The 15509-nt window shown below is 48.4% G+C and overlaps 1 protein-coding gene across 1 annotated transcript in view; it reads right to left on the bottom strand.

The window, feature by feature from the left end:
• Positions 1–15509, bottom strand: part of CCDC12 (coiled-coil domain containing 12) — a 42468-nt gene that overhangs the window by 9457 nt on the left and 17502 nt on the right. The window contains 1 exon segment of the mRNA XM_059818765.1: positions 5363–5433. Within this exon segment, the coding sequence (XP_059674748.1) occupies positions 5363–5433 (71 nt within the window).

Raw genomic sequence — 15509 nt, 5'->3', positions numbered from 1 at the left:
AAGCAGAGGCAGAGACTCATCAGCACCCACCCTCTGAGGAGCAATCTCTTTTTGCTGGGAGAGGGCTGCTCCTGCTCAAATAGCTGAGCGTGTCAGAGCACATCCTCCTCCCCGAGCGGCTGCTGAAAGGCACTCGAGGAACGCCAAAAAACCAAACAACTCTATTAACACCGCGAGCCCCCAAAACTTGCCGAGGCAGCTGTTTTCTCAGGACGTGCTTCTTGGGGGAGCACGGGTGGGGAGAGACGTATTCCCAGGTGTTGCAGGAGGAGGGCTGCAAGAGAAGCTCTTCAAACGCAGGCAGGTTCCACGAGGCCATCTGGTCTCCCACGCTGCTTTACCAGGCAGCTGAGTGCTTTCCAGGCAGACACGAGCAGCTTCAACATCAGTAAATACAACCGGGACAAAACCCACGGCTCGATCCACAGCGCAGGACCCAGCCTGGTGATGCAGCACCAGCAGCTGGCTGATGTGGAAACCCTGACCCTGCCTCGCTCCTCCGCATGCCGGCACAAGACCATACTTTGCTCATGCTCTTATGGAGTTTCTCCAGCTTCTTCAGCTGGTGGTGGGTCAAAAATGATTTGCCACCCTTGAGGCTCAAGCCAAAGAGGCCCTGAAGGTACCTTGGTAGCATCTAGATGACCACAGGACCTCAACATCTCCCTAGAAGTTTCTCCAGCTTCTTCGGCTGGTGGTGTTTCAAAAACAATTTGCCACCCTTGAGGCTCAAGCCAAGGAGGCCCTGAAGGTACCTTGGTAGCATCTAGATGACCACAGGACCTCAACATCTCCCTAGCCGGCCTCAAAACAGTACCAAGCATGACTTCGCTGCAGTTCTGCACGTCAATAACCACGTTCAGATCCACTGCCTCAGCACAGAGCCAGCACCAGTCCTGTGAACAAGAAGGCGCTCCAGGTAAGCTGACGGTTACGTACAGCCTTGCCCCCTGGCACCACACCAAGAGCTCTCCCCCTGGCAGGTCAGATGGAGGTCTAAGCACTCAAAATTCGACACCCAAAATGCTGTGGTTTGGTTACAGCAGGGATGAGCTCCCAGCACTGACTACTGAAAAAGAGTGGACTGCTGGAAAGACGCTGGGAACAAATAGCCAAGGGTTGGGTAGGGTAGGGGGGAAGGAGGGTAGGAGGGACCAGGATTTCACCTTTGGCTGCTCCCCTTTACACCCTGCTGCTGGGGGCCAGGCAGAACCACAGAATCACTAAGGTTGGAAAAGACCTGTAAGATCATCAAGTCCAACCATCAACCAACCCCACCATGCCCACTAAACCATGTCCCACAATGCCTCGTCTACATGTTCCTTGAACACCTCCAGCGATGGTGACGCCACCATTTCCCTGGGCAGCCTCTTCCAGTGCTTCACCACTCTCTCCGTAAACAAATTTTTCCTAATATCCAGTCTGAACCTCCCCTGGCGCAACTTGAGGCCATTGCCTCTTGTCCTGTCAGAGGGACACCCAACCTGTCCAAGGCAAAGCCAGGATCACCAGGCACCCGTTGAACACATCGACAGCCTCTGTTAGGAGGGCGCAGCCAGGCTTCGGACCCGCTGAAGCTCCATGGGGCCTTCCCTGCGAAAGCAGATCATCTCCCAGTGAGATGGACACAGCTCTAACCGGAGGGAAGGTCCACAGCATCCTCACAGCTCTGGAGGGGAGATGGGCTCTGCACTGCGTCAAAATGGGGACAAGCATCTTCAGGAGGGAGCCTAGATCCTGCCAGCTCCTAAATCCCCCCAGCCAGTACCCCGATGGTTACCAGCCAGGCGGATCCAGCCATCTAAACTCCTGTTCTCCCTTCTCCGGCACCCAACAAAAGGTGCGATGCTACAGCCTTGCCCCTGCCCACCTCCTCCTGCCGTGGGCCGAGCACTTCCCCAACGGAGGGGACGCACACTCGGACCCTGGAGACGTGGGGTGGTGACGGAGCCTGACTCCATCAGGGTAGTGTCCGTCAGGACAAGCCACCAGCAGCAACAGATTCAGCCGTCCAGGCAGATGTCGATCAAACACGCCATGCGTACTCAGCTCAGCCTACACATAAATACGGCTCTCTCCCATATTTGATTAGCATTTTTTAATTATTTTTTTTTAAACTCTTCACTAAGGTCTCCACGCTCCAGGATGTAAGGAAGCACGTCCGCACAGCAGCTATCCTTGCTACTGCCTCGGCCATCCTGCCAAGCTAAAGTCAACACTGAGCAGACTCGCTGCTGGCTTTTTTTTTTGTGCAGAGATTAAAAAAAAAAGTGGGTTTGACCTGCTCTGTGACATTCTTCCCACGGCGAGGGGAGAGATCGCCTTTCCCAACCCCTGCCTCCCCCAGCTCCTCCCAGAAATTCATCTCTGCAAGCGGCACAGCACGGAGCTGTAATTTTAAAGGATGACTAAGTGTCGAAACACCAGCAGCTGATTAACAGCAGCTCACTGAAGCTTAATTTCTAGTTATATTGAAAAGTTGGAGATATTTTTTTCCCCCCCTCCCTCCCCAAGCCCTACTTCAGCTTTTTATTCACACTTTTAACATCCCCGATGAGCTCCGCTTGCAGAACCGCAGCCCAACCTCAAAGGTCAACGCCTCTCCGCTCCCTGCCGGGCAGCAATGCCAAGGCTCCAGCCAGCCGTGGCTTTACGCAGGGCTCGCCTGGCAGATCCCCGAGCCCTAAACCGACTGCTTTTCCCCACGGGAACCGGGCGGAAGGGCCAAAGTCCACCCACACCCTGTTCCTTGCAAAGGCGGATCGCAGGCTGCGCCGTGGCGGGAGGTGTTTCCTGGTCAGTGGGCTAAGCGTAACTGGTTAAAATAAAAATAAAAATAACCTGAGCTCTTTGCAATTACAGATATAAACTCCCCTGAGAGCTCAGATCAGAGATAGCCCGAGCTGAAATTGCTGCAAGTGTATCAGGGTTTTTGCAGAGGGCTTCGTCAGCACTTGTTCCTGCGGTGGTAGCTTGCAGCGTGAAAGATAAAAACGAGGAACAAAAAAAAAAAAAAAAAAAAAAAGAAGAAAAAAAAAGGGGGGGGAAGGGTGGGGAGATTTGAGACGATCAGAAAAAACAACCCAGGAAGCTGCCAAAAAGTGTGTCGTCACATAGGCAGCGAGAAAATATTAGTAAAGCCAGCGCCCGGCGGTTCTGTCTTTCCTATAAAGGACGGTCTCAGGTGCGGGCTGGTGCGGGAGGTGCAGCTGCAGGGATGGAGGAGGAACCAGCACGCAGCAAAAGCCCCGGCCTGCTGCTTGCTTTTCAGGGCGGTCAGTGCACCTAAACCCTGCGTACAGGCCACAGGATTATTTATTGAACCACTAGATTTCCCCTCCCCATGTCATGCTCTTGGTGGTTTTCAGCTTGAGAAAGCAGCACAGCTATTGAGGCACTTCTTTAGGTGCGAGTGAGTGGTTTGCAGGGAAGGCAGATTTCACTTACCAGGACCCCTCGTTTCCCAAATTCAGGGTAAACGCCAGCGGATTATCTCAGCTTACCTTTTGCCAGCAGCCAACAGGGCATTAGTGCACAGCAGTTCCCTTTTTCAAAGGGCTGAGAAAGTTCAGCTACACTATGGGGAAATAAAAATCTAAGACGAAATCAAGTTATTGGCTCACCAGCCTTCTAGATCTTGTTAAAAACACACATCCAATTCCAGCGACAGAAAAAGGACATTCAAGAAGTAAAGTAAAAGCCAAGAATCACCTCAGCCAAATTCATGATTCGAACATTTCCTGCAGAGCAGATCTTGCTCTAATTTGCCTTGCAAAGTTACGTTTGGATCCCGATAAAACATGTCACGGTTGGATAGATGGACAAAGAGCTACAGACCCCTGCAGGAAAATCGATCTGGAAAGCAAACTTTTTGCCCCAAAAGCTGCCTCCCCAAAGGCACCGCTCCCATGTATTCCAGGAGGAGCCCTGTGCCCACATCTGCGGGGAGTTTCATGCATCAGTACAGAGCTGGCTGGAGGTGGGAATTCCTACTCAACACCTTTGCTCTCTACATACAACCTCGGCGAAGTTTCAAGGGCATCACCCACGGGCAGGGGAAGGCTTTTTGCTGAACCTGCCCCAAGACGAGAGCTCTCGAACAAGCGCTGGTGGAAAAAGTGATTTGCCAACTTGACAGCAGTGACGCCAAAGACTTGGTATGAAACCGCATCACCTCTGAGACACTCCGGGCTGCTCAGCAGTGGTTAAAAAGCAGCAATCCCCAGCCTGAAAGTCAGTCGGAGTAGAAAAAGAGATTTTTTTTTTTTTTTTCAGTGATTTAGCGGACCAATTCAGAATTCCAGTTTGGGAGCAGGAGCGCATCGCTGCTAGCCCAACGATACCAGCTCATCGCGCTATAAAGACAGCCCAGACCTGATGCTCCTCATCAGCGGGCCACCGCACACTGCATCACCTCGCCAGGCAGCGTATCAAGTGGCAGGGCTGGAAAGCAAGAGCTGTTTATTCATTATTCATCATCATTTCCAAGATCTCTAGCTCCTGTTTCAACTTCAGCCCAGATCTCATGCCTCTTGCGGCACAAAACCCAACCACGGCGCCTGCAAAGACATTTCAGCCTCGGTGATGGTTCTCCAGAACCACTCCCAGCCCCAAATCCAGGCGGGCTGTTCTCAAGAAGGGATGCATTTTCTGCCGGGAATTATTCCCAAGAAGCAGCAAGGATTTTGCTCTACTTTCTCAGCACAGCACATGTGCTCATCTGCAGCAGCATCTCTGATGCACACCTCCCGCAGAGGAGGTTTCTAGCAGGTAAAGCGATGAGAAAAGGTCACATCCCACCTCTTCAAACCAAACTTCACCCCCCGTCGTCTCCAAAGGAGACCTGACGGTGTTTTTACCGGCAGGAAACCAACTGCACAGTCAGCTGGTCCTGCCAGGACTGACACCCCGCCTCGGTTAGTTTTGTGCTCACATTTTCCGGTGACAAGAAAGAACAGCGGTGGGCCGCAGTTAAACAGCCACGTGTACCCCGCAGGCCTCCGTTCACGAAAAAAAAAAAAATCCACATTTAAAACAATACACATGCAGGGTACAGAGATGCAGGAATGGCTGTTGAATTCATGGGAGCCTGAAGCAAGGGTCCCGAAATGCTCCCGACACCTCTGATGGCACCACCTTGCCTCTGCTACCCCCAGAAACACTGCAAGTCAGCCCCAGGCTTTTCCTCTTTATTCCCCCACCTCAGATCATTTACACCATCAGATCAAATTCACACTAAAAAAAAAAACTAAAATAATGAATTGCATGTTAGAAGCCGAGGAAAGATCCTAATTAGCAAACACGAGAGCAGCGCCTGAACAATACATACAAGAGAGACAAATGGGAATAAATAAAGAATTACTTGTGCTTGACGGCCTCCTCTTCGTCATCTTCTCCGAGCTGCTTGTTCTCACGTTCGCCGCTGTCCTTATTCTGAAAGAAGGAGAAGTTGTTCTGTCAGGCTTTGGCCTCTCTGGAAATGCCAGAGAGCAAACAGCAGCCCAGGAACTCTCCCAGAGGGCAAACAGCAACACGCAGTTTGAAATTACTTTTAAATTACGACACCTTTAAATTAAGCCTGTTTTCCTTTTTCTCCCTTTAGTATTCTGCTTGTACAGATAGCACGATAAACAAACGTATTGCGTCTCGGAGGCAATCACACCGCTCAGCACTGATATCCCCCTTATTACTGGTAACTGCATCAATACAGGCAGCAAACAGCACGTCGGAATCAATAACGGAGCTCAGAAACCTCGTCCCGTGTTTGAATTACCACCTCGCGTTAAACGGCAGAGCAAAAGGAGATCGGGGCACTGAGCAAAACAGAGAACAGCCAGCAGCCACATAGGCCTTCACCATGTCACTGCGGCAGGGACCTGAAGTCAAATCCCACGCTCCCGGATCCAGAAGAAGGGTTGGATATTGTTGCGTTGGTTGAAGGGAACGATAGGCGGACAGAAGAGATGATAAAAGTTTAGGAAGTGCGCAAGCCCGCGCTCGGCTGGCTCGCGACGCAGCAGATCACCTGCGAAAGTCCAGGGAGCTCACGTCTGCCGGCTTCGCACAGGTCCCTTTTCTTTCTCCTAAGTAATCATTTCGGGTGTTTTGAACAGGTTGCAAAACAAGCCGGTAGAAATCAAACAGCGATCAGCACAACAAAGGGTCTAATTTCAGCTCCAGAAACAGCGTGCAGAAACATAAATCAAATTTCTCTTTAACAGGGTGTCGCAGTATTGTAAAGAGGCTCATTTTGCATCATCCAGACACTGGCATTAATGGCTTATTAGTCAAGTTACCAATTATATTTATTATCCAGACAGACACAGATATTGAACGTTAACAATAATGAGCTGGAAAGGGTTTTGTTTGGTTCTCACACTTATTAACCGATTTCATTCAACCACTGAACAAAGTATGCTCCGTGACAAACGCATCTGCCCTTATTTTGCAGAGTATATTGTTACAGCAAACGCAATGAATGAACGACTTCCTTGGAAGCTGTTGCTTTTCTGATTGAACTCCCCTGTCATCCTCCAAATAAAAAGCAAAATGTGGCAGCTCTAGCAGACAGCAGACTAAGTCTTTATTTCCTTGAGCGTGGCCGGTTCCAGGAGGAGTATTAACCAAGTTACCAGGTAATAAATACACAGCATCTGTAATATCTGGCTATGATTCACGTTGCCACAAACGCACGGGGGCTGTTGTGCCAACATTCATCTACCTTTCAACGGGAACAGCTCAGAGACCAGAGAAATTATTTTCAAGAAGTGTCCTTTCACCGCACCGCAAAGGTTACCGGTCCTTTTCGCCCAATTCAAAGAGATGAAACCCTCTAGGTCAGTGCGTTCAAAGTCTTTTTTCAACCCTGAAATAAGTACACATCTCGCTTTGGAAAATCACAAGGAAAAATTGGTTATAACCAGAATACAATCCACATCGCTTTCAGATCAGAAATTGATTAGTCACTTGCTCTGTTAAAAGCTTCGCTGGAGAGTTCAGACATCTAACAGCCAACTTCAGGATACCAAAATTATTTACCAGCTAAATTTATTCCTAACCTCTGTAAGGACCAGAAAGGTTTCCCTAGTCAACAGCTTACTTATCACGTGCATCTTGACTATACAAACTTTAAAAGTCTACTCTGCGACCTGGGTTAAAAATTAGATTACGTGCAAACAGGGAGGCGAGCCAGGAAATAGCTCAGTTCTGGTTCAGACTCATCGGCGACTGGAGTTGTTCAGGTTCAGCTCCTGATCAAAGGGCACGAAAAATGGTCCTGTCTTTTTAGAAAGAAAAAAAAAATAATCATTCCTAAACCCAATATTTAGTTCAGTTTTAACTCCCTGTTTGCAATCTTATTTTTATTTTTAAGTCCATAGTAACCCTGTGATACTTGCACAGGCGTTTCTTGTTCAATAAAGACCATGAGCTTGCCTCACGTGCAGCCTGCTGTAACTTTCTGGTGTGAGCTTAGTGCTAGGCAATATTTAGACACCCTTCAATCCATGTTATTCAAAGTTGTGGGAAGTACCTTCTTGCACTCTTAAGTCCTTTCTCATTCCTTTCGTCTCTTCGTACTTGTAGCGCACGCGTGTAGAGCCTGCATTCCCCTCATTCTTGCTAGAATTTTATCCAGGAGGGTTATAAGCAGGTTCAGAAATCCTAAAGAGATATTTGGCAAAAATATTCCCATTAAGCCGTGGCTGTTCTTCCCACCACAAGCCTGCGCTCTTTGCAGTGCTGCAAACCTTTTTTCTCCCTGTACACTGAAATAATTTGATATTGAAATCCTACCACTCTTCTAGAGCTTGCCCAAAATCCCCAATTCCAATTTATTCCCCATTACCACCCGAACGTTTTCTAAAGTCCTGGTGATATTCCTAGAAAAACAATCAAGACCACCACCAGCAAAGGCAACTTCATGCAACAAGTCCTGTAGTGCCTTCAACTGTTTTTTCTGCTACAGCTCTCCTCGGGGTGCCTTCTCGGACGGTGCGGAGCAGGCGTGCCACCCTTCAGCAACATGAGAACGGGTGCGGGAGTCTCCCTAGGGACATCCTGAGCTGGAAAGAACAAGATACGGTCCCTCCCATACTTCAGCAGAAGGGAACACAGGATAATGAGGATTGCAGCACAGTTCAAGGAGACAGCGGAACTGCATGTAACCACTTCCAGCCTGCTCATCACCACCACGAATGTCCTCTAAATTATACCCCCTGCCACCATCCGCCGCTAATCAGGCTCTGCCAGACAGATCAGCGTTCAAGTGGAACACAAACGAGGTCTGAAATGGATGTCTGAAGTCAGGCTTCCCCCACACACACACCCCCAGCAAGAGAAATTAATGCTGGTTCCCTGTTTGCAAAACGGTCCGTAAACGAGATTTCGGTTTCACGAGCAGAGTGACGAAACCCCCCCAGCCACAGAGCGGAGGTGACACGTGGCCGAGAGGCCAGAAACCTCCAGCAGCGTCGGGAACGCTCGCAGCTCTGCAAAGAGGCAGCTCGTCACCGACTCTACCAAAAACAAAGGGGTTTCTAAAGCAGTATTTGATGGATGCAGCAGAGAAGGATCGCTGCTCCTCTTCCGATTGCTGAGCTTTTTGCTTGCATTTCCAGCCAGGCTGCGCTGCCTTCCCCCCTCGCACACGCTCCCTACCCACAGCTTACCCGCGAGGGCTTCCTGCGCCGCCTTCAAGCGCTTGAATTCACGCGAGCTGAAAAAAGGCGAAGTTATAAGATGACGGTGGCTTAACTCGAGACGCTGCGTGGAGGGAGCCGCCACGGGTTTCTCAAAATACATATAAACTGCAGCTGATTGAAAGCGCTTCTCGATGGTTTTACGCTGGAGCAGGCAGCAAGCGGGGTGCCCAGCTGGCAGCACCCAGCCAGCCAGACTTCGGAGAAGATCCCCCCTCTGCTTTCTATGCTTCCTCACCCAAAATGCTGGAGTTTCCTGCTGTATAAGCAAGCTGAACTTGCAATAACTTCAAAAGAAAGAGGCAATTAAAGTGTCTGCAGCCTTAAGAGACTGACTGTGCACAACGGCAGCAGGAGACAGAAAGGAAAGGACTGACTCAGTGCTCGCAGCAGCTTGATGTGTATTTCCCCTTAGACTGAACTCATTCCTCCTCCGTGAACACCAGAGATGCACCCCATTGCTTGGCAATGCCCGTAGCTTTGGCTAGCAATAGAAAAGTTTTAGCATAGCAAGCTTTACCCGCATCCCCTGCGCTCTCCAGGTAGTTACTCCGAGCGTACCCTGAAATTATATTCAAAACCAACATGCTTCACTTTATAATACAGCCAAATTCTTCAGGAAATACCTATCAGAAATCCCTGAGGCATCAACAAAGAGCTGGGGCAGAGCTGAAACGCCATACGACACCGTCCTCGCGTGCGGGCGCAGGATCGTTTGCAGAGGGACTGTGTGCGCACTCATCCGCTTCGGTGCAAAGGCAGCCGGAGCAGCTCACATGGCATCCATCAGCGCTGTAAATGAACCGAGCTAAGATATGAAGCCTTCTTGTTCACATCACCTTGCCTGAGCGTGGCTGAGAGACGGTGGTACTCGGAGAGCCATTAATAGCTAGACAGAAAGGGGGGAAATAATGTTCCCTTGATATTCTGCTTAGTGCAGAAGTGAATGACTAACTGCCCTTGTAAATAGAAGCAATGGGGGATTGCAACCAGCATCTCCTTCCTCCTGTGCGCAACCAGCCATGCAGGCACCGGCTGCACGAGCGTGGAGGAGCTTCCCTCTCCAGGCACTCCTGCAGGTGCAGAACCTGAAACCACACGCAAGACATGGAGCCTGCCGGGACAACGCTGTGCCTCCTCGGGAGCAAAGGGTTGTAGAAAGGCAGATCCCATTACTGTGATCATTTATTGATACGGAGACGGCCTCTCAAACATCCAACTTATCTTACAGCTCCATGTTTTACCACCACCCCATCTCTATCCTCTTTCTTCTCTGCCCATACTGGATTTATCCGATCCCTCAGGACTTTGACACGGCAGCAATGTCTTGGGGTTCTCCACTTCGCTCCGAATTTCCATCTTAAGATCTGCCCCTTCATCAACATCTTCAAGTGTTTCTGTTCAACAGCTGTGTCACAACTTTCAGTTCTTAACTCAGGAAAGGAAGTATTCCTCCCCAAAACAGCGTTTGCCCCAACTACCGGTTTGTCCTTCAAGTGTTTGAATGTTTTTCCTTGCTGGTGGTCACATCCCACAGGTGCGCAGCAGCAATTCAACTTTCACTACTTTTCGGTTCAACTTTGTTTTCTCACATTTCAAACCTTAATGCCACAAAGGGAGCTGAAAATAACGCCTCTGCCCTTCCACTCTCGCTCTAGCGATTCCTCTTTTCAAGGCACCCCGTGGCGAGGTGTTTATTATGAGCTGTAAGTCATAAGATTGGAGACACACACTCAAGTCTACAAGACTGTTCACCAACTGCCTGCAAACAAAATCATTCCCATCCTTCCGTCTCTGGAAGGAGACACTCCAAAGATAAACTCCCAACATTAAAAAGCTTGCTCGCTTGTAATCTCCTACCTATTTTAATTCGCAGATGTCGCAACTGGCAACCCTTGGCTTGTAGCTACCTACGTGAAGACTTCTGCTCCACTGACTCCCACTCTTCACAAAGAGGTCTGAGATGAAAAGAGTCTAATCCACTGCCTGCTCAAGGTGTAAATCCAAGAAGATTTGCATCAGGTTGTTCAAAGAAGGGTGTCGGCTGCCTCTCTGCAACACCCGCAAGGCCCATAAGCAAGCTTTACATGGGATCGGTAAATAGCTTGTGCTCCTAAGCTGAACGTACACGGGGAATTGGATGATGTCCGCGGGGTTCAGAACCTGGGTCCTGCAAACTTGGGATGTAAACCACGTTAGCCGGTCAGCATTAATTGCATTCATCTGCTTTCCTCCCAGCCAGCAGCAGGCAGAGAGAAGAATATATCTGACAGTTCAATATTCAGATGGACTGTGGCAACTCAGTAAAAACACTTTGTATGCACGGCCGAGCGTTTATACGTAGCGGGAGGGCAGTGAGGAGGAAGGCTTCTGGGTCATTAGTAGGGAGATGAGTCCATCTCCTGTCACCACCCACAACCCACAGTCCTGCCAGGCGGAAGTTTTATTTGCCCGCTGAAGAACAACTGGATTTTATTGAGCTCCTGTTGCAAAATATCAGGCTCCTCCAGCGTTTTAGGGAAAGCACCAGATTTCATGTTCTACCACTTCCTGGACTTCAGGCAGGTCGTATCACAAAGCAGGAGGTAAGCCTTCATAATCAGCAGAGAGGAGTGCGGTCGCAGAAGGCATTTCTGTCATCTCCCCCAGCGTACGGCCAAACTTTGCATATGAAATTACAACACAGGAGACTTATTTTACCTGCAGTAAAGCAAACTCTTCTACCCATCATGTGCTTCCCTGCATGTAGGGCAGGTCTTGGCTACCTGCAAGAAGCATCTGCTCTGAGGAATACAGCATTTGGAGGGATATGAAACCTTCCCCTGGGCTTCAGCACATTATCATGATTTTTTCCTTGCTGGTAGGAGCCTGCCCAGCTATTTGGTGCCTGCCACTGTAATAACAAGGGAAGCAGCTCACCTTGCATCACATTCAAAGATTTAAGGCCAAAAGGGATGTTGAAATCACCTCCCCTGACTTTTAAAATGCCTCTGATCCAGGAAGTCTCAGCCAGTTATCCCTACACTGCGGCAATCCACATCCAAGTAAAGCATCTTTCCCAAAAAAAGGGAACGGACACAACCTTGTCCCGAAGGCAGCAGGTGGAGGAGCCACTCCTTTCTTTGGCAGCTTCGCTTAAAGCCCTTATGATGCTACACCATCTTTCCAGTTGTTGGTTCCTGCCATCACTCACTTCCAAAGAGCATTTTGTATCCGATACGTTCCAAGGGTGCAAACACTTGTGCGCTACGATCGAGGACACTTCTCAAACCTTTCTGATAAACCACCAGATTAATGTGGCTCTCTCTTCCTACCCTCACCCCATCACTGACTTTTTAAGATGCCTCCAAATACCCAGGGCAACACGGAGGGGACACCAAGCCTCACCTGATACACGAATCCAAGAACCAGCATCCTTCTCGATGCCGCTTGTTTCCCGGACATGAACCCATTTTATGGATAAGCCCTGTATTTTCCCCAGGCAGGTGTACAGAGCACACATCCGCATGCCCTGCAACCCCTTTTTGCTCAAAATGGCTCATACTTAACACAAACAGATGACAATCGCTACTCAGACCTTGCCGGCCTTCAGACTTTGAGTCAGGTGTCATTAAGCAAGCAGAAAATTTACACGTATTTCCAAATGACTAATGGAAATAGTGGGTGCACAGGCCCCGAAAAGCAACTCTTCTGCCAGATGACAATTCCTTGTTGACAGCTATTAAGCTATCGGTTACCCACTTCAGAACTGTAATTTTTAACCAGCGTGTTGTGCAATACTAACCCTTCACTAAATCAAATTTACATGACAAAAATGACACTCCCTTTTTCTCACTCCGTTACAAAGAATTGCAAATCAGGCTCTTCATCATTCTGCTCCACACCGATGGCAGTCAAACTGGCTTCACCCAAGTTACCCCTCTTGCCTTTATTTTTAAGTAGTGGTGTTTTATTGGTAATTTTCCAGTCCTTTGGAATTTATCCAGTATTCAGAAAAGATTTACATCAAAACGCAGCAGGCTAACAATCTCTTCGGCTGATTATTTTAGGATTCCTAGGTGCAAATTACCTACAACTGCTGATTTTAAGTGTTTTTGCTAGATGTCTAATATCCTCTTATCACCGTTGGTCTGGAAAGCGGCTCATCATTCCCACACGACACAAGTGTGTCACTTAACTCCTTCCCAAATACACTTTAGAAACTGAACCTTGTATTTGTTTCCTTCTCTTCTCTCCACTGTCTTTTAAAAATTTCTGTTTGAAGAATTGCTTCCCCCTCTAATCAGGGTTGGCCTTTACCCAAAGTTACAATAACCAAATTGCCGTGTTTTGATATCTGCCTAAATCTTCCAACTTGCATTTCCACTCCTCCCCAGCTTTAGCAGAGCTGCTTTTTCAAATCCCCCAGGCTACTCAGTTGGCCCTGCACGCCCGTATTAAATGCAACCCAGTCAAAGCTAGCCATCCCCTGGCAACCCCTAAAAGTCAACAAAATGACCCGACAGCTTCTCCTCTTCCCAGGAACTAATACCGACTTATTTTCCTTGGGGATTGACCAGAACACTAAAGATCTCCTTACCTTTCATTTAAGGCTTAGAGGATGGTCACGTTACCAGTCAAGTGCTTCTTTGGCACAAATAACTGTCTCTTTTTGAGGAGTTAAAAAGAGGTCAGCACTGGAACAAAGCAAGTTGGATCTCTCGAGCTATTCTCTGCCAGCCAAGCTGTAGCTGCTCCTATTCCCGCTTACTGGCTGACGAGAGCCAGCCCCGGGGAGCCCGTGCAAAGCAAAGCACTAGCGTTCGAATCAGCAAGAAAGGCAGCCCATACTACAGCCCATCCTCGTATCTCTGACAACTGAGAAGCTCCCAGGTCATATAGTCTGATTTTCTGCACAACAAGTGGACAACTTCATCCAGGTAACGAGCATTCATCTTGTTTGGTGGTTATGTTCACCATTTTTCTTGGTATTCCTTTACATCGTGGCGGTCAGGTCAGCTACAAGGCAAGGACGGAGTTAAGGTGCCTCGGTCCGAGCATGGCACGTACTAGTACTTTTTGCTTCCCGCTTGGCCAAGATTTAAGCTTAGATGTCCTTGAAGTCTGGCCAGGCACCGCTGTGCAGCCCTGCTCTCACCTCGCTGCTCTTTCGAGACGTTTAATGCCAGAACGCAAAAAAGCTAAGTCATGAAATGTCACCGACTATCTAAAGGCTTCAATTAGCAATAAAGCATGTTTTAAAACCAATAGAGTTTCAATTCTCTAAGTAGCCAAAAAAATGATCTCATCATAAAGTTTTACAGCAAAAAATTCTGAACATAAAAACATCATTAAAGTATACTCAGTACCTGAGAGCCACCAATATTTTTCAAAAGCTGTTTGGACTCCATTTGCTCATAGCAAGCTTCACGGCTATTGTATAAAAACGTGATTTTTAAGAGCTGGAGCTTCTGTGTCCCTGCTGCTTATTCCATATTGAAGCCCTAACCCTGGTTCAGTCATAGCTGGTTACTATGGAAATGGTTAAATCGGAGCCCGAACAGTGTGACTTCCCATAAGAAACAAACACAAGGAACAAAACCGCCTCTGAAAATTAAACACCTTGGTTTATGTCCGTACCTCCAAAAAATAACCTCACATTTCCAAAAGCAAAGGCATTTTTAATACTATCTTTTTTTAATAATTGTGTTGTTTATATAGTAAACAAGCACAAATATTTCTTCCCTTCAAATAACCCAAATTACTCCTAAGCGGCTGCGGTTTACTGGTTTAAATATACCTATTATCTGCGCGTTTGTGTCCAAACACTGCTGTTAAACGGCAAAGACTGGAGAATGTTTCTAGCAGCAAGTTGCTGTCCCCCAGTGAAATGAGCAGCACAGATACTCCCCTGAGATCAGAACCACAAATTTCTTGTTGAAGAAATTGCCTATGTGAAAAGACATGAGTTTCAATTAGATGGAGAAAGTCTGAGGGGGAAGAAGTAGGCACTTCTGAGCAGGAAGAACAAGACATTTCAGAGCCAGAACACTTTGTCAGGCAACGAAGAGCTAGAAAGGCCATGAATAAGGTTCTCCATCCCGATACAGTAGAAATATCACTAACTCCTTTCCATGTAGGACATTGTCAAAGCAAAATCTAAGCGACACAGGAGCATTGCAGGAAGCTGGCTGAACCCCGGTGCACATGTAGTCTACCAGTTCCCTCTAATAGCTTTGCCCAACAGACTAACAAAGAACACTATTTCATGCCAAATTTCCTTGGCATCACCCATTTCAGACTAATTCTTACCATTCTTCTCCAGGCCCTGAATAAGTTTAAGATTACATTTCATTCTCCATCTTCACCCCAGGATTTTTCACGACACGGATCCAGTCAGGTCATTGCCGTTCGCATCGGCGTGAGATGCTGCCAACGTCATTATCAATTTCATTAATGACGGACAGGTGCACGCATTGGTGTCGCTCACATTAAGTGGTTATCAGAGGTGCTCTTGATGGTTGTTCAAGGCGCTGTGCCACTGCCCTCAGATCTGGTGCGTATGACAAGTCCTCTCCCAATCCCTGTGCCGAGCACCTCCAGTAATCCATCCTATTAACGCAAAACGTTAGCACGAAGCTTTCCTTCACATGAACTCGCCCTCCGCAGCAAAGCCGTGGCCCCGGTGCGAAGACACGGCACGCTGCAAAGAAATACCACTGCAAGCCTTCGGTGGGAGGCAGCGGGGAGCCCCACCGCGCTGGCAGGGAAAGGCTCGCACGTCGAAGGAGAAAGGATGGTGCTGCCGATTTGCAAAAGCATCAAATAATT

This window comes from Gavia stellata, chromosome 6 (genome assembly GCF_030936135.1).
Source record: "Gavia stellata isolate bGavSte3 chromosome 6, bGavSte3.hap2, whole genome shotgun sequence".
Classification (NCBI taxonomy): Eukaryota; Metazoa; Chordata; class Aves; order Gaviiformes; family Gaviidae; genus Gavia; species Gavia stellata.
The sequence above is the reverse complement of the archived record's forward strand: the minus strand, read 5'-3'. Positions and strand labels throughout refer to the sequence as shown.